Source organism: Drosophila serrata, unplaced genomic scaffold (assembly GCF_035046125.1).
Source record: "Drosophila serrata isolate PLE 108 unplaced genomic scaffold, ASM3504612v1 contig_272, whole genome shotgun sequence".
Classification (NCBI taxonomy): Eukaryota; Metazoa; Arthropoda; class Insecta; order Diptera; family Drosophilidae; genus Drosophila; species Drosophila serrata.
Window position 1 is genome coordinate 1,803,414 of NW_028257170.1, and position 27,603 is coordinate 1,831,016.

The 27,603-nt window shown below is 35.4% G+C and overlaps 1 protein-coding gene and 1 long non-coding RNA gene across 51 annotated transcripts in view; one reads left to right on the top strand and one right to left on the bottom strand.

The window, feature by feature from the left end:
• The window catches only part of shep (RNA binding motif single stranded interacting protein alan shepard), a 192,701-nt gene that overhangs the window by 150,635 nt on the left and 14,463 nt on the right, over window positions 1-27,603 (top strand). For 36 of the 50 annotated variants that reach the window (XR_015271954.1, XR_015271953.1, XM_086833937.1 and 33 more), the window contains one exon: window positions 27,200-27,453. Coding sequence is in view for 46 of the 50 variants with exons in the window: in XM_086833937.1 (XP_086690063.1) it covers window positions 27,200-27,453 (254 nt within the window). In the remaining 4 variants the exon portion in view is untranslated. Of the gene's footprint in view, window positions 1-6,418; window positions 7,256-27,199; window positions 27,454-27,603 lie in introns of those variants that run through there. The other 14 variants (XR_015271957.1, XM_086833960.1, XM_086833964.1 and 11 more) reach the window with 5 other exon arrangements.
• Window positions 19,691-27,603, bottom strand: part of LOC147643472 (uncharacterized) — a 50,293-nt gene continuing 42,380 nt past the window's right edge. Inside the window, exons 2-4 of the long non-coding RNA XR_015271960.1 lie at window positions 21,082-21,102; window positions 20,382-20,488; window positions 19,691-20,325 (exon numbers count right to left, since the gene is read on the bottom strand). This is a non-coding gene — a long non-coding RNA (uncharacterized LOC147643472). The remainder of the gene's footprint in view (window positions 20,326-20,381; window positions 20,489-21,081; window positions 21,103-27,603) is intronic.

Below are 27,603 nucleotides of genomic sequence, written 5' to 3' on the forward strand. Positions count from 1 at the left end.
TCCGATTTTCATAAAATTGTACACAAAATTTTTGAATAATATAAAATGGCTATATTTTAAATTTGATTAAATTCTGTTGAAAACTAAAAATGTTATCGCCACCGCGATTGTCAGTCTTCCGACAACAGCCACCGCCATTCTCATTCCTCTCAAATTCCTATGGGAGCTATATGATATATTAGTCCGATTTTTATAAAATTTTACACAAAATTGTAGAATAATATGAAACGGCTATATATCAAATTTGATCAAATTCTGTTGAAAACTAAAAATTTTATAATTTTTTTTGTAAAACTTTTCCGATCATTCCTATGACAGCTATAAGATATAGTCGTCCGATCCGGCCCGTTCCGACATATATACGAGTGAGAGTATATAGAAGACTTACTGCAAAGTTTCATTTAGATAGCTTCAAAACTGAGAGACTAGTTTGCGTAGAAACGGACAGACGGACAGACGGACAGACGGACATGGCTAGATCGACTCGGCTGTTGATCCTGATCAAGAATATATATACTTTATATAGTCGGAGGTGCCTCCTTCACTGCGTTGCAAACTTCTGACTGAAATTATAATACCCTGCAAGGGTATAAAAAGATATAGAAAATGATAAAAGCTATTATTAATAATAAATTTGTATAAGAAAATGGTATACATTTTGATAATGGTTAGGAGAAATAGTGAATTATTCGAATTAATCATGAAATTAATAAGAAAATTCTAACTTGTTGTTTTCCAGAATAATGTGATACATTTCATATATTTTCCTCTATTTAATATAAAAACTTTCCATATTTAATATATTTTCTCTGCACTTTTCTTTAAACTTTCTATAGATTCTTTCCTCTTCCTTATTTACACATCTCCCCTCTTAATCCTTCGCTTTCACTGCATAACTAAACTAATTTCCTGCACTTGCATAACCTTGAAATCGCTGGCCACACTGGCAAGGTGAAATAGTTACAACCCTGACAGCCCCCAGACTTCACCTCTCAGCTTCCTCAGCTCAGATGCACTTAATGCAATTCCGTTTATTTGTTGGCAATTCCTGTATTTTATTCACATTTTACACTTGAACATTACTGGCCATGGCCAAAGCATTTCCCTTCCCCCACTGAGAAATCATGGGCGTAGTCTGAAGAAGATTTTAAGAGGGATTAGGTTAGGAAATTGGTCGGAACGTTCCGTTAAAGCTGGCGAGACTACGTCGCTGCTCTTATTTGAGCTATGCGGAATTTTCTGCTTTGCATATTTTCCTGCCGGGTTCTACTTCTATTTTTTTTTTTTTTTTTGTACTAGAATTTTCGCCTAGAGTTGGGATAATGAGATTATGATGGATACATTCCTGCTCCGGCGGCGGCTTCTTAAGGTGGCTTACTGCCTGTTTGTATGTGCGTGGGAGAGGAGGGGGGCAAGGGCCGTGGCTTTGTGAAAAGCCAGCTGGAAAAGCCTTTCGGATTGCCTTCTTAATGGCCAAGTATTACCGCAGGATTCAAAGTTCACAAAGTCAACGCAAATTCAAGGCTAAACTTTTACGTTTTATTCATCGTATTTTGTATTTAACAAAAATAAAACCCTTTTTTTATCTCACTGTCAACGCCTACAATTTGCTTTGTAATTTACCATTAATTGCAGTAAATCTGTTGTATCCCCCGATGTTGTTATCTGAAGTTTGCTCTTATCGCCAGTGCCCCGAAAATAAACCCAAGGCAAAAAAAAAAAACAACAGAAATCCACAATCGGATAAGAACGCCCACAAAAAACGGATATTTTTGTTGTGATATGATGGGAAACATATGTACATAAATATCTATCTCTTATATAGATTTTTCCATAAGAGATTAAATTTATTTCTATGCCCTGGCAGGGTATTTTAACTTTTAACCCTGTGAAAGAGTCATTTCCGACCCTATAGATCATATATATTACTGATCAGAATTAATATCCGAATCGATCTAGCAATGCCCAGTCAAAAAATTTCCAAATTACATTCCTTTCTTGTTATGCCAAAAAGGATAACAATTTGCCTTGTTTACTGTTTTATTGCATACTTTTGAGCACCTTTCAAATCGATTTCATATGGGGAAAGAAAAGTTACCATTCATCTTTATATTATTAACTAACAAATTATTCTATGTGGCCCATAGTAATCACACAAAATAATTCCAATCAGAAAGTGAATAAAGCTGAAGCTGATAAATTTCGCTTGGCGAACTTGGTCATTAACGGTTAAAGCTTTTATCTTGAACTTCCACCAGCCTACACACACGCGTTTTTCCCATTCCATTCTTTATTCCCCGTTCCCCATTCCCTCCCATTCTGATCCCCCCAAAACTCCCCCTATATATGTATGTTTTTTTTCGCACATGTTTACTTATTTATTTGGATACACATTTATATTTATTTCCTTTCGGCTACGATAATTTTTGCGCTGCTGCTGCGGTGTTGACAACAACAATTGCCAGCGATTGACAGGCGACATGCAATAAAAACGTTTGTCCAGCACAGTCAAGCTCATGTTACTAAGTACTTCTCAAATTAAATGTACAAAATGTACTAAATTTAGTTAGTGGTATAGAGTTTTCTTTTTAATAGGCATTAAACCATTCTGGACCTTAATTAAATTATATGAATGTTTAATGATATCACGACGATAATGGGCTATAATTTCCACCACCGCTGTGTGGATTTTCTGATTCTGTGGGGGAGGGTGGAGTTGTGGTTTAGTGTTTAGTCAGTTTCCAATGGTCGGGTGTTGGAGTGATGGAATGGTCAGTCAGCGGCAGAAATGCCGCAAATTGATGGGTCGCTGATGATGCTGTTCCACCAGCGTCGCTGTCGACATCACCACCAGCAGGCAAAAGAGAGGTATGAGTGAGGGAGAAAGAAGACAGTCGCAGAAAGCAGTTAGACTGATAAGAAAAACGAACGTTCATATGATGAATAAACCAAAATAGCGAGCTACAAAGAGAAAGGGAGTAAGCAAAAGAAAAAAGGCCCATTAATGAGCATTTAATTTCTTGACGACCAGCAGACAAATAGAAAGGAAAATGGAATGAAATGAGGCAAGAGAAGTAAATGCATACTGAGAGAACATGTTAGAACTTAGAAGAACTTCTAACAATTTTCGTAAAATAATTAATACGAATATAAAATATATAATAAAATGTAAAATCCTTTAAAAATGCATAAATATATTAATAATTTCCCTTTTCGAACAGTGTAAAATTCCAAACAAGATGCGATAAAATAAGAGTATAGCCAATGTCAATGGGAATGGGAATCGGAGATGGGAAATGGTAAATGCGAGATGGGAAATGGGTGGTAAAGGACGGGCGTACAAGTTGGACCAAAAGGAAAACTAGAAACACACGAGCAACAGTCCAATAACAGCAAAAACAACAACTTGGAGTCGTCCAACTCGCATAACAGTTGAACAAACAGTAAATGCTATTAGAACGAGAGGAAGAAGCAGAAGATGCTGTCAGAGTGAAAGAGATAGTCAGGAGGAGGTTGCCTCAGCCGGCGTCGCTCCTATTACTGTAATCGCGACGCCGCTGATAATGTATTTAATATATACAGCCGAGGTCCTAAAAATAGCACTGAAAATACAAAATAGTTTTAGGGGCACTAGAATTTTAAAATAAATAAATAAACAATCATATGTTTATATTAGATTGATTTTTTCGGCACAAAAGTCATAATTTTAAAGGAAAAACTAAATAAGTAATTCCTTAGGTCTTGCTGTTAAATGGAAACTCGAATAAATTGAATTTAATAATACTTAAAAAATATGCGAATGAAATATTTTGATGTAGAATCATATATATATTTTTAAAATCACTATTATTTTGACCGCAAGTGTAAATAGTACGTATAATACGTGTGTGTTTGAGCATTTTTTTCTTGCCGCATTCACACCCCGCTGCGTCAGCGTTGACGTCGACTGCGAGACGTAGACCAGCATGAAAATGCAGGAGAGAAAGATGAGGAAAAAGAAAGGAGGGAAAAGACCGTGGAGGAGGAGGAGGAGGAGGAGGCGGAGAGATGCCGCAAGCCGATAAAAAGGCAGGCAAAGTCGCAATTTTCCCCCATACATATGTGTGAGTGTGTGTGTGTGTGCCTTTTCCATATGGGCGCATTTATACGCGTTCGTTTTCAATTGAAAATTCCCCCCGGCTATTGGCATCTCTTTCTATAATATTGTTTCTCTCTCTGTTACGTTTGTTTTGCTATTATCATGGCTGTTCGCTCATCCTCCTTATGCCACTCTTCTCCTCTTAACCCACATACAAGATTTTCTACATTTTTTTTTTTGCCAACGCATTTTGTTTTTTATCAGCTGATACTCGCACCCACCTCTCACACCCACACACCATTGCCAGCCCTTTCCTTAACGCGAATAAAATGAGTGTAAGCCATCAAATTGCTATTGCTCCATTGAAATTGCTTTCTTTAACTCGTTTCTTTTGTCTCATCGCGGTATTTTTGCATTTCTTTATCCAAAGTTGTTTGCTTTGTTATATTTTATGCGCAGATACATATTCGACATGGTAAAAATTGTATTGTATGAAAATAAAGCCCCCACTCTGAGTGTTTCAAAAGATGTTCAATCTTCGTGCCGACCTTTTAAACTGTAGAATCTACAGTACTCAGCCTAGAAATATGATAAATATGTCATAGAAGAATAGTTGGGCTTCGTAATTACGTCTCTTGGGAATTCCTCCCCCCCTCTTTTCCGCCCCGTTCTTCAATCAATTAACAAATTGTCAATCAATCAGTTGAAGCATTCTCGAAAAGTCAAAGATTCATTGGAATCGCGTTATGGGCAATTCCCAATATAAACAACCATCTTATAAAATCTATAAACTGGTTTTTCTCTGAACTTTGTGAGGCAGCGAGCTATGGCAAAATAAAACAAAAAATTGTTAAATTTCTCACTATTACAAAAGTGGGTTATCCAAAACTTCACATAGAGAAGAAAAAACTATGGTGACTTTTAAAGCCAAACAATACCCTTTCTTTTCTATTCAAATATGATTATGTTGAGATAAATGATTCCTTTTTTCTGGAATGTTTACGAATCAACAAATAAATAATTTAATTATATTCTACTTAGTTTTAAAATTAAAAATATAGAAAATGTTCTTAGTTTCATTAAACTAAAGATATAAATGTTTATAGTTATACGTAAGGAAATTTTAATAGAATCCATTAAACTCTACCGCTTTATTTTAGCTTTAGAAGTCAACTTCCATTAAAAACAGTAGAAAAAAAAAGTAATTCAAGGCGGACAGGTGGCGGATGATAATGATGATTTTAATGTTTTTTTTTTCATATTTGTGGTGCAAATTTAATAGTTTTTTCACTCGTCGCTCGTGTTTCCCCGCTTTACGATTTATTTTTACGAGCGGCAAACAAAACAAAAATCAGTCCAAAAGCCGCCAAATAAAAAGAGTGATGTGAGAAGAGAAGGCTATAGAAATTATAGAACCCGCTCATCAGCTGGTGATTTTCGAGGGGAGCGATGAAAAATTCTTGGGGCCAACTAAAAGACAGTGGCCGACAACTCTCAAATTTGATTCTCACGCTCTCGACATAGCAAAAAAAAAATAACCACTTGTTAAAAAATTACTTGCACGAGCAGTTTGCCAAATTAGAAATACAGGGATCTCTCTTAAGTGTGAACTAGAAAATCTATATTTTTTAAAAGATTGCTAGATGTATTTTAATTAATAATTAATTGCAATTTTTTATTTTGGTTCTACAAAAAGTAGATAATATTTTAATTAAAATTCAAACAAACATTAATTGGTTACAAAAATATTAATTAATTTAAAAAGAAAACCCTGAATTTTCATGTTTTCAAATCTCCACTGTATTTTGCAAAACAAAAACCGAAGTAAACGAAGCAAAGGGAGAGGCTGCAAAAATGGGCGAAGCGAATGGGAGAGCGAAGCATGTCGCCAAAATGATGAATGAAGTAATATATTTTTGCCACAAGCTTAATTTCTGCTCCACTGTGCGAATTTTTTTGTGTGTTCGTTCTTCTTCTTCTCTCCTTTTTTTGGGTGGTGGCGCTTTGCGACGTCGGCAGAGGCGGTGGCAGAAGCAGAAGCGTTGACTCAGACGTTGACGTCAACAGCATTCGCTCTCGTTCTCTCTCCCTGACTCTCTGCCAGTGGCACTGGTGCTCTCTCTCCCAGTGTCTTGCGGGGTTTTTTTTTGGGGAAATTCATCCCCGCCGCATACGAAAGACCATTTTCCGGCAAACTAAGGGTGTGGGTGGCAGTGAGAAAGAGAGGGACAGAGAGCAGCCGAGAGCGCAGAGTTCCGTTTTGCCGGCGCTTTTCTACAACTATTTGGCATGCCGCTCTCTTCGCTCTTCCCGCATTCCAGCCTCGTTCATTCATTCAAACGTGTTGGCAAAGAGAAAGAGAGAGAGAGAGAGAGAGACTGCGAGAGCGGCTATTACTTTGCGCAGGCGCTGGCTCTGTCGACGTCGCCGTCGACGTTGCGTTGTTTGATTTCCGTTTTCAGCTAGCTTCACATTTACAGTTTGATTTTAATTTTTGTCGCGGTTAGTTCGAAGAGCGCGAAGTTAAGGCTCACTCTCACTTCCCACTGTTTCCTCCCGTTTTGAGATCAGCTGCTCTCGCAACAACAACAACAACAGAATAATAGCAATAACAACAAGCATTACTGTAGTAACTTACGTCTCTTCTCGTTCGTTTTGCGTGTGTTTCCAGTGCGTGTGTGTGTTTAAGCTTAAAGCTGACGAACGAAGCGAAAAAAGAAAAATATAAATTATAGGAAAAATTGTAAATTATAGAGAGAAAGAAAGAGCGCAAAAAAAGAAGAGAGCGAGTGAAATATTATCGTACGTGTCTACCTCTCAATAGTGTGCGTGTGCATCAAAAATATATAAAAATAGCAATAGAAAGTTATTAAAGCGTTTGCAAAAATATAAAAAAAAACCGACAAACGACCAACGAACAGCGATAGGAAACGCAGAGGAGAATAGTTAAAGCCAGCGTCTCTGCCAACTGCGCTGCCAGCGTCGCACTTGAAAACGTCGCAAAAGTTTGTAAACAGCCGAAAGCTTCTATACGTGTGTGTATTTGTGTGTGTGCTAGCCGGTGTGCCTGTGTGCGTGTCTAGAAAACAGTGAAGAAGCAGCAGACGCCGCTAAACGAGGAAAAGAAGAAGAAGGCGAGGAAAGGAGACGACGCAGCCAAGAAGCCGACAGCAAAGAGTAAATAAAACAAAATAATACAACAAAAAAATATTAAATTAGATTTAGATTTGTATCCCCCCAAAGAATTAATAACATTGTGCCGTTCTCTTTGTGCTGCTCTTTCGCATTGCTTCGCCATCCAAAAGTTCAATGTCTGTTTTTCTTTTTGGTTGAAAAAAGATTTATTTCACCGCTCTTTATATTGTGGTTTTGCAGTTCCTCTTTCTTTTGCTCACTTCTGTTTTATTTTCACTTTTTCTACGCCCTCTCTTTGTTGCGTGTATAATTAAATATAAGCTCTCTGTGCGGGTGTGCGTATGCCATACATTTTTGTTTAACTTTTTTTTTTTTATTGCGATTAAAGGTTAGCCACTTTTTTTATTTTCCTTTCTTTTTTGTACAAGAAATTCATAAAAACCCAAATGAAGTGACAAATGCCAAACGTCAAGATAAAGTTCACAAAAGCCAACGGGAAAAAGTAGGGGAAAGACACAGAGAGAGGGAGACAGAAAGAGAGAGCGAACAGCTTGCAAAAGATTACAGTTTTTGCAATCAGCTGATTTTCAATTTAATTGGGAATTACCGGTTTATAAAAATGCCTGAAATTAACTGAAAATCTTGATTTTCTCATTTCTATTTTTTGTTTACTTGCCTGGGAAAAGTATGTTTAATTAGTTTACATGGGATTTTAAAGGCATTGCTATTTATTTGACAAATTTTTTTAGTATTACAATTTAAAAGAATATTAATAAAGTGCAATTAAAATTTTTTAAATCTTTGCTAAGCCATAAGTAATATAAATAATTTAATCCAATACTTCAAAAATAAATAAATGTTATACCTTAATTAATTTAAAGCTAATGTTTAAGTAATGTCTACAATCGTTAAAAAAAATATCTTTTAAATTTGTCAAATATTTGAATTGTTTATTTTATTTTCTATATGAAAACAATAAATTATGGCTTACATAGGTTCAGGTGCAAAATTATTGTAAAAGTATTAAAATTATATTAAATATTTCTAAGCGTAATTAAAAATATACAATTTCGATTCAAGCTCTCTTCTAACATTAAAATATTTTTTAAAGAATGTATAATTTAGTTAGTCACAGCTTGTATCTTAGATTTTCTTGATGGAAAACATATGACATATGGCAATAGATTTTCCTATCAGACATATGTTTTCTCTTTTTTTTTTCATTTCTTTCGTTCCAAGTAATGTGTATACTGTTATCGAATAAACTTGTGCTCTGCCTTTGAATTAGTCATTTGAATCATTTGACTCTGATTGCGGAGAGTGTGTGTGAGTTCTTGTCCGGACCAGTGTGTGTGTGTGGGTGTGTAGGGCTGTGTGTGTGCTGGTGGTGCCATGCACGATTGCAAAGAGAGTGCAATCCCCACAATTTCCCACAATATCTCCTACCCAGTTTCCATTGAACTGATACCAAACGCACAGCAAATAAATGTGATTAATTAAGATTCATTTTCGAGGAATTTGTTTTAAATCAAAAAGAGTTTAAGGGATATATATGTATTTGGAATATTTAAGATTTATTATATGAATATTTATATATGTATTCTGCAGATAGTTGTGGTTTTAGAAACTGTTTTATATATAGCCTTTTGAGTCACAAAGTGTGATCTAACATAGTAATCAACACTTGACTCTGATTAATTGAATCAGAGCTCGATTTACCTTAAATGCTTATAAGTCAAAATATATAATAGAAAAAACGTGCTTATATATTAAACGCTTTCTTTATTCTAATCTTTATTACTATCTATAAAATATTATAATGCTAATATATCACTCGTTATATTTTTCGGTGTATTTTACCGCCGATTTTCGATGCACACGATGTGGTCAGACCCCAAATAATGTCCGATATGGACAAGCCAACGACTGATTAAGTCCACCAAGTTTAGCCCATGGTCTGCACCCCCTGGACCCCCTTTTCGCCGCCTCTTTGAGGTTGAAGTGCCGGGTTGAGCTTGTGAAGTCCAAGGTTAAGTCTTTATTTTGGGTGTTTGTTCGTTCGGTTTCTGCTCGTTTTTTCGGTGAATGTGCGATAAAGAGGGCAACTTTATTTTTGGCATTTTTTTTAGTGGCTTTTGTTTGTGCACCCTTTCGGCTTCTTCCTTGCCTCCTTCGTCCTTTGTCTGGCCAAAAAGAAGAGAGAGAGAGAGAGAGAATAAATCGAGGAAAGAAAAAGGAAACAGCAGCAATGGAAACAACCCTTGAAATGGGCAACAATGAAATTTCTTAGCAGCTTCAAGAAACTTTCTCTGCGAACAAGTTGCAGTCAATGCACCCCCCTTTACACTCCCTGCCTCTCTTTCGCTCACTATTCCCATCCTGTTCTGGCCCACGCCCCGAAAGGGAGACAGGAGCAGCAGACAACATCGTTAACCTGGCCCAGGGGCCTTAGGGGTTTAATTTAGCCACCCCACCGACGACGAGCCACCACCACCTCTACCACCATTACCATCACCACCCACACCAAACCCCACTTTGTTCCTTCTTTGTTTTATTTCGGTAACAAAGTAAAAGTTGTAAAAAGAATAAAAAGAAAGGAGGCAAAATAAGGAGATGAAATAAAACGAGGCAAAAGAAGCTGAACGTGAGCAGAGAACTGTGAACTCTCACCTCAGCACATGTCCTTAGACAGCTGAAGCATCCCCTTAAGGAGCCGCCCAGTCTCACACTTTGAAAAATATATTATATATTATTGAACTTTGCGCTTAAAAGGGGTTCGATTTTATTGTTAAATTATTGCCTATAGCAAGAATCTGATTTACTATACCATATAATATTTAATCGTATAAAGAGTGTAATATTCAAGGATTCAATACCAATATTTAAGGATTCAACACAATATTCAAGGATTCATGATAATATTCAAGGATTCAATACCAATATTAAAAGATTCAACACAATGTTAAACGATTTAATACAATATTCAAGGATTTAATTCCAATATTTAAAGATTCAATATAGTATTAGGATTGTATTCATATGTTTTTTTATAATATTTAAAAAACTCAGTAGACCACAGGAAATCAATAAGAATAACTCAAAAATCTTCTCACATTATTTATAATTTATTTTAAAAATATTTAATGTATCTTCAAAAATATATATTTTTCTCTGCGCATTTCCAGCTTTTCATCTTCATCTTATAAGAATTTTCCTTGGGTTTTTCTCTTCTGCCCTGGCTCATCTGTTTTATGTCTTTTTTTGGCCGCAGCATTTTTTATGGTTTGTTGGCAATTTTTGGGATTTACATATTTCCCTTGCCCTCCCCCGTACACCACCCCTTGGCCCACCTCCTACTTGTATTCGCTTTGCTTTTTTGCACTTATCGCGCGGTGTTGACTTCCTGGCCCAAAAGGAATATAAAAAAGGAGAAAATTTGGACAGAACAATTTGTTAGTCAAAGTTGCTACTTTTTCGGGGGGTTGCTAACGCGGTTTTCCTTTCCTTTTTTTTGTGGCTTCTACGTGCTCAAAAATGCAAATCCAAACGAAATAAAACGCAGCAATAATAATAGCAACAATAACCAAATATCACAAAGGAAAATGTAATAAAAAAATACACGAGCGACAAGCGTAAAAAAAATGTACAAATAATAACAAATAATATATACAGATCGCATAAAATAAAGCACACAAACAAAAAACGGACAAAAAGCAGCTTAGAAATAAAAAATAAAATATCTAAAAAGACCACAGTATTCACCACAGTATTCTTAATAACTAAAACCGTTTTTTTCGGCTGTCAAAATAGATAATAAAGCCACAGAATTTGATAACAAATATTGGTCACTGAACGATGACTGACCCAAATCCTTGAAATATAATATTTTGCATTAAAAATAAAGGCATTTAGATAAAATATCAAATTTTTAGTCATTGATGTGTCATGATAAAAAAAGCTTTTGGAATTGCCTTTGGTATGACGTTGTTGTCCCACCACAAAAAGTCTCAAATGACCGTCAAGTTTAGAGTTTCCTTTTCATCAAACATTCACTAGAAATTGATTGCGAAAGATGTATAAAAATAAACGAGATATATTTGCGGTTTTTCCCCATTTTGAAAACTTGTAGTTAGATCAACAAACAAAAACTATATATTTTGCTAATCTAATAAACTTGAAATGAAACATGGTGAATTCCGAGAAAGAGAGATAGAGCGAAATTGCCCCAGAGCGTTGAAATGTACGTACTCCCCTCCGATAACAATATCGAGTTTAGTCAGCCCCCCGGTGATAACACAAAAAAATGTTCACAAAACACAAGTAGAGTAAAAAACGCTCTTCTTATCAGTTGTGGTACAAAAAAAAAAGTACAGAGAAAATTATGTCAACTGTTTGACACAACACACAAGAGCGATATATAGATACTATATACATTTGTTTGGGGGCTCTTCCGCGGGGTATATATTATATATATAAATATATATATACATATGTTCCCGATCAAGTGACGCGACTGCTGAAACTTTTAAAAAAGTGAGTTAACGTCGTGGAATGAATGTGCAATCAGATTAAGGGCGTTTTTTATGGGAAGTCGAGGGAGAGAATTTTATCCGAGATTTAAGAGTGAGCTAAAGATTATGTTAATTTCATATTTTTATTGTTGCTTATGGGTATTTTTTATTTGCTTTTATTAATATATGCCATATGAGCTAGATAGTTGCTAGTTTGCTTTAATTTACTAACTGACTGACTGAAATTTTTTATCAAGTGATTTAGGTTTAATATGAGTTTTTTAATGAGTTCTCTAACTTTTAGAGGCATTTTTAATCGGAAAAAAATTCAGAAAAATAACAATCTAAACTTTATTCTCATACAATTTGTATTTGAAATTAAAATTATAGTTTCTATATTATTTTTGATAGGAAAATGAATGTTATGCCCATCAAAAGTGCTGATATGATCACATCATTTATGGTATTATAATTTTTGCAAAATTAAGCAACAACTGGGTACTATAATTTATAAGTTTTTCGAAAAACTAAAATTTTCTGATTAAAATACATTAAATTAAAATAGAGGTAAACTAACTTTTTTAATCTTTATAATATTTTTTTATACAAAAGTTAATGTTTTTCTCACTAAGCGATACTTTTAGGAATAAAATAGAGCTGTTATGATCATTCATATACGGTCTTTTGCATCGAAAATTAAACTATCTCCTCTGTTTCTTACTTAAAACTAAGCAAAGTAACTGTTGCTATGTATCTTTTTCAGTTCTTTCTTTCAAGACGTTCTTCACTTCCACTATTTCTCTCTCTTTCTTTATTGCTCTCTTTCTCTTTCGCTGCATTTGCAGCTTCATTCGTAGATGATTGAATTTTAGTGACTCGCTTTTGTCTTGGCCACAAGAGTGTTGTGTTGTCAGGTGCTTTTTATGGTCTTTACCTTCCTGTCTTCCCTCTACACCTTATTTCCCATCTCCGTTCTTTCTCTCCCTCTCTCTCTATGTATATATATATATATATGTATATCTCTCTTTTCGGCTTTGGCTTTGCTTTTAAAGGTCAATTCGTTTGCGTTTTTTGTGTGTGTGTGTCGGTTTTTTACTTCGCTTGCCTTTGAAGTGAGTCATTTTTCAATTCACACACAAACAGGGGCAAACAAAGCTTTGGGGATTTTGTGTTTGCTTTAGTTGTTAAAGTTCGTTTATTTCGCTCTTTTTTTTTGCAGGCGAGTGTAATTAACGTAGGCGTTTTGTTTGCTTTGGGGGCGCACACCATCTTACTGTGTCTGTGTCTGTGTCTGTGTCTCCTGGTTCCTCCCCCCTCTTGTGGCACATGGGGCGTATGAGTGATAAAACATTTTGTGTATTTTCCTCCATTAATCGCTGGCCAAAACCAAAAACAACAACCCAGAACAGCAGCAATCACCTTTAACAAGTGCAACCTGAGCGCGCTCTGGTTTTCTGGCTTTTCATGTTGATTTTGCAGAGTGGCCAGTTGGTGTGTTTGAATTGGTCGTTGGAAAATGGAAAATGGTTGGTTTGTTGGGGGGGGGGGGAGGGTTGGGAAAAGCTCGGGCGGATTCCCGCGTGATGATAATGGAAATGAAGCCGTTTCACATTTGGCTAATTGTTAATGGATTGTTTGTCTGCTCTTGTGTGTGTGTTTTCCTGTGGCCTAAAACAATTGCAGGTGCAATGACTTTGGTGCCGAAATTGTGATACTTGGGGATTTCATTATGCTAAACGTTTTATGAGATACATTTTGAGAAGGTATGAAATATAAGGTATTTTAATACTTATTTGTATAAATTAATAAAGGAAAACTCACAGTAGCAGAGTTATTTGTATGCCTAAAGCAAAGGTTAAATGTTATTCCTGTTGAGTCTCAGCAAATCAAAACAATTCATTGTAATATAAGTATAGAGAAGGGAAAGTATTACCTGTAATCGAAACATAAATTTTAAACAGGTTTCACAAATATTGAGTTTTCGTATTAAATTAAATTGTGTGCCCATTAACCTGTTTCCCAGAGAAATCCGTATTTTTGTTGGGCTCAATAGTTACTCTTTAAGCTCGCTTCAAAGCCTTTCCACCCACTCATTATCCCACCCCCAACCCCATTGAACAGTTCAATTAGGTTGAAAATCTGTCGGGTGGGCTTTTCACCTCAGTAAATGTGTTGTGTTGGCCCCTCCTAATTTCCACTAAATGGAGATACAAAGCCTGTCTGTCACTCCAACTCCTGCTCATTTCCCCTTTTTGCCCCAAACTATCCCCTATCCTGTTGCCCAAGGATCCTGTAAAACGTTAGTAGCCTGACCAAAAAATCCACTTAGCGAAAGAGAGGGGTATATCTGTGAGGAGAAAGAGACAGGGACATGGAGACAGCCAGCAGAATTTTAGGTTTTTGTGCTTGACTTGACTTGCTTTTAGCTAAGTTTTCCTTTTTTGTAGCCATATATGGGGAAGCTTAAGTATGGAGGAGACGCACTTCCTGTCTGTCACAGAAAGAGACAGAGAGAGAGGGAGAGAGAGAGCGAAACAAAAAGAGACACACACACTCACAAACTCAGAGAAAACACACTCACTTAAGGGGGGAAGGGAGATGTCAAGAAACCGCTTTGCTTTCTTTTTTGTCAGCTTGCAAATTAAATTTAAATACCCGCATAGAGGCGGCGTAGAAAGAGAGGGGGAGAATGTGTGTGCGAGTGAGAGGGGCGGGTGGACTGAAGATTTTAAGAGGGCCACTAGTGTAGCTTTTTGTTGCACAAAACGTGTTGTCTTTGTCACTTTTCGGGCTGCCATTGTCCATGCGAGTGTGTGTGTGTGTGATTGACACTTGAATGTATGCGTGAGGGCTTTTCCCCCTGATAAATCCCACCCCCTTTTTGGGCATCACCCTCATCCATCTTTCAAAAGCGACTCGTGCTCGTGTTTGAGTTAAGTGTTACTTCCGCCACACACACACATTCATCTCATTCATTATTTATGAGAGAGCATGCGAGACGAGCCTTATAGATAGTATCAAATGGGAAGAATCACTGGGGGTATGTCTTCTCTACATGGGAAAAACAAATATCATTTAGAAATTGATCATCAAAAGTGATAGTATTGTATCAACTCTACTTAATTTATTATGCATGAGAAGAGAAAATATTAAATTGTTAATAAACTGAACGCAATTTATAAAGATATTTAATTTATAAAGACTACCTTGAATTTAGATATTATATTCCCATAAGAAACATGGTTAATAATCTTCTAAACTGTAATTTAAAAGGTGTTTACTTTAGGCTTTTCTTGATTTTTAACTCTAGATTTAGATATAGATTAAAAGGTCTCAGAAATAGAACTTCTGCTTGATCTTCTTATGATTCAGGTACAAGGATCAAGTTATTTAAGATTTTATATATCAATAAGGACTATATCTATGTTATTACTCCTTGTTCTTTCCAAGTCCAAGTGAAAAGTGAGAAAAACAAGCAACTTATTCTTGCATATTTCATAGCATTGTCTCGAGTTTAATTCAATTTAAAAGCAGCATGTTTGTGTTTTTAATTGTCAGAGAGAGAGAGACAGAGACGAAGTGGGGTTGGCATATTATCACACCCACATATATGTCAACCCATACTTCCTGCATTTGGGTGTTCTAAAACCCACTTGACCATTCTTTAAGTGCGGCTTCCGATCACGTTCTGCAGCTTTATTTGATTTATTATTTGCAATTGCTTTTACTGGCCCATTCCCCCAAGTGTCTTCCCCTTAATTTTTCTTCTTTTTGGCACCACCTACACACACACACCACTCTGAGGTTTCTGCACGTTGTCACATAAATTATTTTTTACCCTTCCTTCTCCCCTTGATTCTGTTTGTGATTAGTGGTCATGGCTAATGTGGCAATGTTGGTAAATATCACGCGCCATATATCATGTAATAATAACGCGGTCATATTATATATAAATAAATATAAAGTGTGCAAGAGAAGAGATTCTAAATGAAAGAATGAAGAAAGAATGGGTTTCTTACTATTTAAAATTTCTGGGGAAATATATGCATATTATACATAGACATTTTTAGACAAGGTCTCTTATTTGTCAACTTAAAAAACCAGTTTATATATATACTTTTCATAGCTAAAATATTTTCAAAGCGAAATCCATTTTGGTTCAAGTTTCCTCCTCCTCCACTTGAATCTGCCGGATACTTTCAATTGAATTACCATTTGATTGACAGGCCCCAACTAATTTGGTCGCATTATACCTTCCGCAAGACCAATGCTATTTTCCCCTCCACCTCCACCTCCATCTCTCCATTCCCATAGCTTCAATCTTCATTGTGAGTGCCAGGTTGCCTTTGCCGAGATGCCAATCAAGATTTAACCTTTCTGCAGAAATGAGCTTTGGTGTACGAAATTGACAGGAGCAATTATGAGAGAGAGCCAGCCGAGCCCTTTCACTCCCAAATCAGGTGGCGGTGGTGGTGGTGGTGTTATTACACCTGATATTCTGATGTACATACATATATCCCCCCTACCTTTACGAATTTTTGTTGCAGCCTGCAGGGAAACCTGCAAATGTCAATTTCACTATGCTAACTCGATGAACTTTGGCTTTAGATTAGCAATTTACACAGCCCCCAACTTGCTTCGTTTTAGTAAGAGATGACTAGTTATTTTTTTAAATGTGGAAAAGGATAAAGAAGGGGCAGGAACAGCACCAGGAGCAGTAGCATCAGATGCAGAATTCATCATCAGCTTCCATTAATATTCCATTTCCTGCTAAAAGCTTCAATTAAAATCTTATTTACTTGCAATTGCTTGAGTGTGTTGTTGTTGCTAGAAGAAGGTTTTGCTGTTTTAGTTGCTGTTTGTTGTTGTGGATGCTGGACATCCTTCAGCTACACAAACAATAAAACAACCGCATTACACTGAGAATAAATAAAAGACTTTAAAGGTTCATACAAGAAATTTAATATATTGCTTAAGGTTTATGTTAAAAGAGTGTATATTGTTATCATATTTACTTGTAATTTATATATATTTTTCTTAAATATATTTGTATCTTAAAATTTAAATTTTTAATAATAACTACCTTTATTTTTTATTTTATTTTAATGCTAATATCTAACTTAAAACCGGACTCAAAGAACCAAAACCATACACCATAAATACATCATTATTTAGCATTTATAAAAGTTGCTCCCAAAAAGATAAACCATATACTATATAATTTGTTTTATAATAATAACTTATTATAAGCTTATTTCCAGCAATGTTATATATTTAGTTTTTATACTACTCTCAAAGACAAAATTTCAAATTTGTTTTCAGTGTAATGGCAACAAGAGCTCTCGCTCAATCATACACTCAATTAATGCTAAAATTTATTATGCCAACAGACAATCGCTTTGGAGACCTGGAGACTTGGGAGCCCCCAAAGCAGACTGCCTGGGTGGGGTTTCTCTCTCTCTTAACCCACTCTGTTCCTAGATTTTCCGCTGGTCTGTCTGGCCAAGTTCTTCTATATATATGTATATACCTTTTATTTTTTGCTTTTATTGCCCCTTGTTGGACTAATCGCGCTAAAATGCTTTTAGTGTTTCATTTTGTTGATAAATTTCTTGTTATGCATTTTTTTTGCTTATCGTTTTCTCTTTCACTTTTTTTTGGTATCGATAAAATGTGTATCAGAATTCGGTGTTATCTTTGTCAGGTAGTTAAAGCAATGCCAATCACAGCAAATAGTTGGGAAACACAACATGGTTCTATTCTGATTATAAATGTTAAAATGCCATTTTTTGATGACGCATTTCTTTGTGTATTTTTTATATCAATCGATATTTCTCTTATCTTGAACTATTCATTTGGTCAATGGGTTATGATTTAATGGCTCGAAGCACGCAAATGATAGAGAGGCGGCTTGTATTGTAAATAAAAGATATATATGAGATAGTTTTTAAATGGAAAATTCATTCATTTCATTTACAGTTTTGCATTTTCCTCTATTTTTAACGATCGTTTGTATGGCAGATATATATATCTATATATCTATATAGTCCACCGATTCGCCTACGACTTATATACTAGTAAAATTATATAGAAGAATAACTCGAGAGTTTCTCTTAAATTTGTTCCAAAACAAATCTCACACATGTGTGCATATGATTCTCAACTTGTTCTAACATCCCCGGAACGAAGTGACTTCTGCCAGCCAGGTCTCCGAAATGTGTTGTGTTAAAAAAGTTGCAAGTCATTGTTGATTAGTGTTCAAAGTTAGTAACTGCTCATACATACTTACTGGTCATAGGTACTTACTGACCTTAGTTACTTACTAGTCATAGATACTTACTGATCAGAGTTACTTACTGGTCATAGATACTTACTGTTCAGAGTTACTTACTGCTCATAGTTACTTATTGATTATAGTTTAATTAGCTTGCTGCTCCTCTCTGCCTCTCCCCCTCTCACTCTATGTTAATCGTTCTATGTTAATCTCTAGAGGCAACTGCTTCTCTCCCACGCACTCACACTCACTTTCTCTGCTCTTCTCTGCTCTGCGCGGGGACTATAAATAGAGGTGCTGAGGTCGCGCGCGCCTCAGTCTGTCCTAGGGGTACCTAGTGTTAACATCTCAAGTGATAGTGATAGTGATCTCCCTTCGATCCCAAAAATATGACGTGGCCAATACATCTGGATGACTAGGAAGATACTCACTTTGGATGAAGTCAATGTAAACAATGACTGGTTATAGATACTTACTGATCATAGTTGCTTGCTGGTCATAGATACTTACTGTTCAGAGTTACTTGCTGTTCATAGATACTTACTGTTCAGAGTTACTCACTGTTCAGAGTTACTCACTGCTCAGTTACTTAATGATCATGGTTCTTTAAATCGTCCGATTGTTCCTATGGCAGTTATATATATGTATATATATAGTCCATCGATTCGCCATGCTCCGACTTCTATACCAGTAAAATTATATAGAAGAATAACTCCATAGTTTCTGTAAAATAGCTAAAAATGTGTTCCAAAACAAATCTCGCAGATCTGTGCATATGATTCTCAACTTGTTCTAACATCCCCGGAACGAAGTGACTGCTGCCAACCAGGCCTCAGAAATGTGTTGTGTTACAAAAGTTGCAAGTCATTGTTTATTAGTGTTCAAAGTTAGTAACTGATCATACAGGCTTACTGGTTATAGATACTTAGGGAACATAGTTACTTAATGGTTATAGATATTTACTGTTCAGAGTTACTTACTGGTCATAGATATATACTGGTCATAGATAATTACTGATCATACTTACTGATCGTTCCTATGTCAGCTATATATGTATATCTATATATTTAGTCCACCGATTTGCCATGCTCCGACTTAAATACTAGTAATATTATATGGAAGAGTAACTCCATAGTTTCGTTCAACTAGCTTACTCTTAAATTTGTTCCAAAACAAGTCTCGCACATCTGTGCATATGACTCTCAACAGGTTCTAACATCCCCGGAACGAAGTGACTTCTGCCAACCAGGTCTCAGAAATGTGTTGTGTTACAAAAGTTGCAAGTCATTGTTTATTAGTGTTCAAAGTAAGTAATTGATCATACATAGTTACTGGTCATAGGTACTTACTGATGATAGTTACTTAATAGTCATAGATACTTACTTTTCAGAGTTACTTACTGCTCGTAGTTAATTACTGATCATAGTTATCTACTGATCATAGTTACTTAATGTTCATTGATACTTACTGACCATAGTTACTTTTAGTCATAGATACTTAATATAACTGCAATATTATCTAAACATCGAAGTAAGCTTTTTATTTTGTTTTTTGTTTATTTATCTATAGTTATACATTCTTTTTGCACATTTTATTCCTTTCACATTTAACTGAATTTTCTTTCCATTGAAGTTCTTGGGGTTTCTTCACTTATTCTTAGTCTGTAAATGCCAACGTACATTGTTTAAATGCTTTATTTTTTTGCTGTTCCCTTTGGACTATGTTTCCATCTTGTGTGTTGGCCTGTCCACTCAATTGAGTTATCTGCTTTAATTCAATGAAATTATTGCATTTTATTGTCCGACTGTCGCCAAGTGGCCGCCGGTTTGAAAGAGTCTGGAAGTCTGGGTACGTCTGTCCGGCTGCTTCTTCCATATATTCCGCATATTTGCGTAGGCACTTTATATTTTTCACCCACTTGAGGGGAATGCTAGTATCTGTATCTGTATCTGTATCTGTAGCTGTATCTGTATCTGTATCTGTATCTGCTTGTCGTGTATCTGCAGCTAGACGAGAGTATCTGTCGGTGACATGAAATTTAAACTGCGACCCCAGTCAGTGGCCCATTTCAATATCAAAAACTCAGACATGACTTTTGCTATCTGCCAGATACTTTTTAGCTTTCTATGTATATGTGTGTTTGCTACAAAATGTTTGCGGTTAAGTTGAATGGTGAAAAGAATAGGCATTTCCCTTGGGGAGGGAAAATAGCTGAAGTCTTTAGTGTAGCCAAGCTTAGACGAAGTTTGTGGCTTTCTTACAGGCATTGTGAATATAATTCTAAAAGAAAAATACTAAAATTGGCTGGCAAACGTAATCAAAGTCACCTATAAAGATATAGATTGTGCTGTAAGAATTTCCCATTAAAAGATACTCAACTTACTGCTACCCCAGGCACATCCAACACAATTGTTTAGACAATTTATCTTTTAGCTTCTTCTCTCGAAGCACGTGCTCTTTGCTGCTTCCAATTTAAGATAATACTGCTCCCTAAAAAAAAATAAAAATATATGTAGAAACCTGCTCAACCTTTTACGAATCACGTAGAACAAACAGAGAAACCTTTCCGCTTGATTAAAGTCCAGAGCTGATTTTCATGCTCTTCCAATCTTTTTTTAACCCTTCTTTTTTGTCGTATTTTTTTGGGTTACAATCAGAAAGGTTTGCTTTGATTAGACCCGGTTATATTTGGGTATCCCCAGGATTATGCAAATTATAACTAAAACCCGTTGGAATTGTATCTAGAAAAAGGCTTAACAAGACCACGCTGAAATGCTAAATTGGTAAAGAATTTTTAGCTCAATTAAAGTATATTTTTTATTCAAATAAAATGCGAAACATTGCGAAATGTATTTTAAAAAAATAAAAGATGGTGAGGAAAAATGTGTCATCCAATAAACTCGCTATGTTGGCAAAACATGTTGGCAAAATATATAAACGAGGAAAACCCAAAAAGGAAAACAACTGACGCTTGTTCGTAAAATGTCAATATTTAAACTCGAAAATGTGGCAATAACTCGGAACCAATATTATGGATTTTATATTAAAAAGATAAAAACAGAGAACAAAAATAATATACTTACGTTCTGTAGCGTCAATTGCATCTAAAAATAAATTGAAATATTTATAAATAAATATGCTTTTGAAGAGAAGCAAACATTAAAAGCAAATTATTTTGATTAATGCGAATGCTAGCAAGAGCATTTATTTATAAATAAACTTGAGTTTCTGCGAATTTATGGGGTCACTAGAAATTGCATCGAGTTTCTTGGAAGGAATTCAAAAATTTCCTTTGATTAGATTCCTTCTAGACACACAAACACAAAGTCATTATTGTGTTATCAGAGGTGATTATAAAAGTTACTTGGCAACTCTTTTGTTCTAGATAAATTATACAACTTAAATTGTGGTTTGAAGGTCGGGTTTAATGACCGTACCGAGGACTGTTTAAACAAAAGAATAATGATTTCATTGCTCGCAATTATTATGGAAAGTGCCATTGACCCCCTCCTAGAAATTACAGCCTTTAATTTGAAATTGAAAATTCTTTGTGTGGAAAGGAATTATTGCTGATAAACCAGCTTTCACATGAATTATTATTTCTCGTCTCCTTTTCTTTTCCTTCCTATTTTTCTTTTTGTGGGTGAGAGAAAATTTCATAAATTTTTCTCTCGTTTTGTGTGTAAAAATTCCACCTGCAGATAATTCAGAAATTCTTTCTACGCCAAGTTCTGAACGAACTGCCATTGGCATGTCAAATATTTGCAGAGAAAAGGCCTTAACCAAAATCCCTCCCCTTTGGGGGCATGACTTGCGTCAATTATGGAGGGGGGGATGGAAAAATGGGTGAGTTTTTCCTGCTGACTGTTATCTGACGCTTAACATTTCCCATTTTCCTAGCAGCAGATGAATTCATCTATCCATCTATCAGTTCCGTGCCAGCTTCCCAAGCTTCGGGAACCCCAAACGCATTTAATTTATATAAGTCACGTGAGCGGCATTTTTTATGCGGAAAAGCCATGAGAGGTTAGATTGGTGGATTGCTGGTGGTGTCCTGGTCCAATCAAAGGAAAATCCGGATTTGGTTGCCTGATTTGATGAGTTTTGCAACCCCTCGGAAAAGGGGGTTCTGCTTAAAAACATTCAAAAAGAGCTATAATTTGTTTAAAATTTGATATCTTTTATATTATATTTATTTGAACTCTTTATTTTCATAAGTCCCCCTAAGAAGATAAGGTTTTGAACCTCTTCAATTAATTGAAACATCTCTCGGCTTCTATAATTCTCTTGGGTTCAAAAGCCCCGTCTACATATTTAGGGAACTTCTATATATCCTACATATAACCAAATTTGACAAGACTGGCAAGTACTTGGACAAATAATAACTGTCACTAATCGTGATGGAGTGGATTTATGCAGAGATGAGATTTAGTGACTAAAAATGAGTGGTGCACTCCATTTGGTATGCGTCTTTGGTCTTTGCATTTTGATTTATTAGCCTAAGCGAAGACTCAGCTCTTTCTCTCTCCCTGGTTTAAGTGAATTATATTATATATTTTATGTGTGGCTCTCCTCATGTCGCCACGAACATCATAAATCACACAAAAGTCCATTTGTATTTCACACTTCTTGGCACGTGACTCTTTCAAGCGGATCTCTCGGTAGAGATCTTTGACTTTTGGGTTTCTCTTCTGAACTTTTTTTTTTATATTATTTGTTTATTTTCCATGGGTAATAATTGTTGATGGCTTCTTAATGGAGATGTTGACGGTGAGAAGTTGTTATTGAATTTGTAGAGGTGGAAATATATGACAGAGAAATGTGAATTAACGAGCTTCTGCTTAAAAAAGTGAAAATGGAAAGGTGGGAAATTATTAATGTTACAAGTTTATCAAGGCTTTGTAGGCTTTGATATTTTAGTAGTTGATTATTATGTATTGATTGTTTATGAAATAAACCTTGAAAAACGTATAGATAAAGTCTTAACTAATATAGCTACTCAATTTGTTTAACATCCATTTCTTGATGCCTTCTTTTTATAATAACTCACCTTTCGCTTTGTCTTTTACTCCCACTTTCCTTCTAAATTATTGTCGAAGCATTAGAATATAAAAGAAGGCCACCTGTCAATCTTCATAATCGATATTTAAGGGCCATTTCCTGTGTGAACCTTAGACCCATATCAATAGTAGTTATTGCCCACCTACATCGATGACCCCTGGAAGTGTACCGTGTTACCCTTCAACTGAGGGAAAACCTTTGTCTAATCTAGTGAAAAACAGAAATGGTTGAACAAAACGAACAACAAACAGTCATAAGTTGAGGCCATTAACAATTGCGTGTTTTGGCATAGTCATCGTCACAGAAGCGAACCAAAACGAATCGAATTCAAATGGAGAATGGAGAATGGTTTGGTATGGCATCCATCGACGACATCATTTCTCCATCGCATTTGTGTCCCATCGCTGCCGGGGCAATCAAAAAGTTTAGCTTATGCCATTAAATTGTATTTTTAGTTGGCTCCGCTTTTGCTCATGCAAATGCAATAAATAAGTAAACAAATTAAATGCGCATAAATAATAGCGGAACAGTGGAAAAGCGGAAAGGTAGAGCAAAGCAAAGAGGTTAACACATCCCAACTATCGTGCTAATGTGCATAAACTTTTGTCTTGCTCTCTCTCTTTCTTTTTTTTATTTTATTTTATTTATTTTATTTTTTTGCTCAAATACAGTTGGCCAAAGTCTCAGACACGTGTGGGCCCCACAAAAATTGGGAGAAAATCACCAGAAATTTGGTGAACAAGAATGAAAACTCACTTCGCAAAGACGAAGTTTATATACTCTTAACTTGATATTTTTATGTGAACATTTTATTGATTCAGCAAAGTTTAAAAAACTCATAACTTAGCCAAAAAATCATTAATTTGCATTCGGAAAGCGTCTTTATGTTAGTTTTTATCAGATTAATAATATTTCATACTCAATTTAAAATATTAAAAAATCAAAATTTTTGAAAATTTTAACCATGTAACCCCTTATCTTATTTTTTAAATTGTGAAAAAATTTCGAAAATTAATTTTTTGAGCAGACATGTGGCTATATTTATTTAGCTTTAATGCTGATCAAGAATATATATGATTTATAGGGTTTGAAATGACTCCTTCATATTGTTACAAGCTTCTGACTAAAATTAAAATACCCTGAAAGAGTATAAAATTAGTAAAATTAGCTAGCGAAAGAGCCAAACAAAACGCAATCCCAGATAACTTAACTAAATCTAAAAAACAAAAAACAAAAAAGAAACGAAAAACCGCGCAGATTTCGCAGCGTGAAATTTTTTGCAAATGACGCAATTTTTTTGCAAAAAAAAAAACCCAACGAAGAACTAGAAAAAAAGACAACAATAAAAAGCCAAGCTGACGATATAAAAAACATAAAAAGAACAACAAATTAAATAAAATAAAAAGCCAGCCAGCCAAGTTGTCATTTGCTCATTTTGGCGTGACACACATAAGAATACACACACAGGGAGAGAGAATATAATATAAATTATAATATAAATATACAGTAGGCAACCGATATGATAAAAAAAAACTAAAAAAAAGAGTACTAGTTGGTATTAATACATACTTAAAATAAAAATAATAATCATATCATAAAAAATACTAATCAAAAACTTGCTTTTTTAATAATAATGGTTTTATAAAAGTTTCTTACTCCAATTTTAGATATTATAATAACTAAAAAAACGCTAAAATACTTTATATACTCAAGAACTTTCACTGTAAATATATAATAAACTATAAGCCTGTGTGTGTAGCTTACTTATTTAGATATTTGTCGGCTTTTTTTTTTGCTGTGTGCATAAAATTATTAGAACGATATAATTTCATTATCAGACAAATGGCGAGGCGAGCGAAAGAAGAGAGAAAAGTTCATTGGCACACAGGGCGTATGAGTGTTTTGGCTCAAGTATTTTTTTGCAAACAGACAAACACAGAAACACACACAGTCGCAGATAAACAATTGCTGACTACTAAAAATTGCTGCCTGAATTTATTATTTAATTATGTTTTGCATGCGAGAAGAAGCAGTAGTAGTAGTATCTAGGGAGGCCATGTAGGGCCATGGAAAATTGTACAAATTGTACTCGAGTGAGTGTATACATACATATATCTCTTGGATGTGACTTGGACTTACTTAACGAGTTTGGGGAGTCGCAAAGTTTATTTAGATAAGAGAAAGAGCCAGAGTTTATGATTTGTGTTTGCCAGCTCGCTGAGGCGTGACTTAAACAGCTGTGAAAAAAAAAGGAAACACAATGTGTGGAGCTAAATTTTATCAGCTTATGTCAGCCAGAAATCCTCAAAAATAAAGAAAATCAAGTATACGACAGGTGGATCTTCTCTTGAACTTTCTTTAAGGCAAACTCTTGTCTGAGGTTACTCCTGCTCTTTTATAGGTAAAATATTAATGTAATTCTTATTCAAACCTTTCATAAAATATATAATAATAAGGGAGGAATTATTCTATTTCGTTTTATGAATTTAATTCTATAAAATTCAAGAGGTTTAGTAAACATTTTCAGCCCTGACACGAATCAATTAGCAAGCTGTCGTCCTTTTTTCTTTTTTCCTCTCTCTAAATAACCTCCAGGATTCAGTGGCTTTCATGGAAATGGATTTTGCGGCTGGCTAAAAAAGTTTGCCAATCCGCAAAACCTTTTTTCCATTCTTTATTTATACGTAAAACAAAAGAGGAATCCAACAGAAAATACAAAAAATAAATGTTTCGCTTGATTTTTTGGTTAGCATTTTTGGGAATTTGCGTTTGGAACTTTTCCTCCACACACTCTCGTTGTTGTTGGATGCATATTTTAGCATTTTCCCTCGAATAAAATAATGTTTTTGGCAAATTTTCAAAAATGTATCAATGGCAAAGTTTGCAGCGAGTGTGTGTGTTGAGCTTTTGTTTGTTGCATACAAATTTTATAGATTTTCAACGCCTTCGAGTGCAGCTGCCAAATATCCTGGAGCCTTATATGCAAAGCTCAAGCTCCTGCTTTCTCTCTCTCTCTGTCTCTCTCTGTCTTCCTGGCATACATGTGAGGCATTTTAAGTGAAAAACGCCATCGTCATGGCTGTCGTCGACATGCCAATGTTTCCGTCTCCCTCTCTATGTGCCACCTCTCTCCCTCTCTCTGTCTCTATCGTATCTCACCTCTACGGCTAGCTATCCGCCGCTCCATCTCTATCCCTCAGCTCTATCCCCATCTCTATCCATTGTGTGGGCCAAGAAGCAGCATTCAATAACTTCGAATGGCAGCAGATATTCCAGTTGGAATTTCAATAAAAATACTTGTCCAGTGTCTCTCTCTCTCTTTTCCTCTTTTATACATAGTTGATTGTGGCAGCCAAATCGCTGAATATTATCGACATGCTTTTGCACTAAAAACATTTTAATAATGCATTTAGTTTTGGAATATACAAAGATCGGAATATATTTTCATTGTCGTTTTAAAAGTAAATAAATAAATATATACTTTTTGGGGATTGTATAAAACATAGTTATGGGTTTTGATTAGCGTTTTCCCCCTTTATTTAATATAAATTTAAAATATTTGTATGTTTATAAAAACAATAAAGGAAGCCAAAGTTTAAATGCCCTTACAGTTTGCAATTGAATTATAGGATCGTATGTGAAATGGATCAAATCTAAGTTTATAATATTTCCATTCTTGGAATCGATATTTATGTATATCATAGGAACATTTTTCGACAAATCAGCATTAAAAAAATTTAAATTATCTAGATATATTCTGACCAAGAATATACACGATTTATGGGGTCGGAAATGACTACTGTAGTGAGTTACAAGCTTCTGACTAAAATTATAATATTAAAATTATAAATTAAAAAGGACGAAAGGCAGAAGAAAATGTTGACAAATGAAAACAAATGTTGCTAAGGAACATGCTGCGAAACATCAAAATAAAGCCAAATGTGGCTAGGAGCATGTTTAGCAACACCAATTCGATGAAAGGAATATAAATGTTGCAGAACTTCCTTCGGACGGAGCGATGGTTAATAGGATGAAGCAGTTGCTCTCCAATAAAAATTAATATCAATTAAAATTGCATGATTTTTGTAAAATATATTATTCTATACTAATAATCTCCTCCCTCTCCTTTGATTATTGCAGTACGGCCAGCGAGTGCCGACGGCAGCCTCACCGAGCAACACCAACTCGAGCAGCTCCTCGAACACAGGCTCCCAGAGCGGAACGCTGAGCACCAGCCTGAGCAACACGACGAATACCAACACGAACATGGGTCCCAACGGCACGGCACAGAATCAAAACCAGCAGGGCGGCGAGCAGTTGTCCAAGACAAATCTCTACATACGCGGACTGCAGCAGGGCACAACCGACAAGGATCTAGTTAATATGTGTGCACAGTGAGTACCAGAAAGGACACCATTCCATTCCAAAAAAAAAATAAATATATGTATATAGAAAATCATACATGAATCAGATATGAATGCAATCAAGTCTCTCTCTCTCAATATGATTTCTGTGTCCGTTGGTGCGTTGTTCTGTGCCCTGCG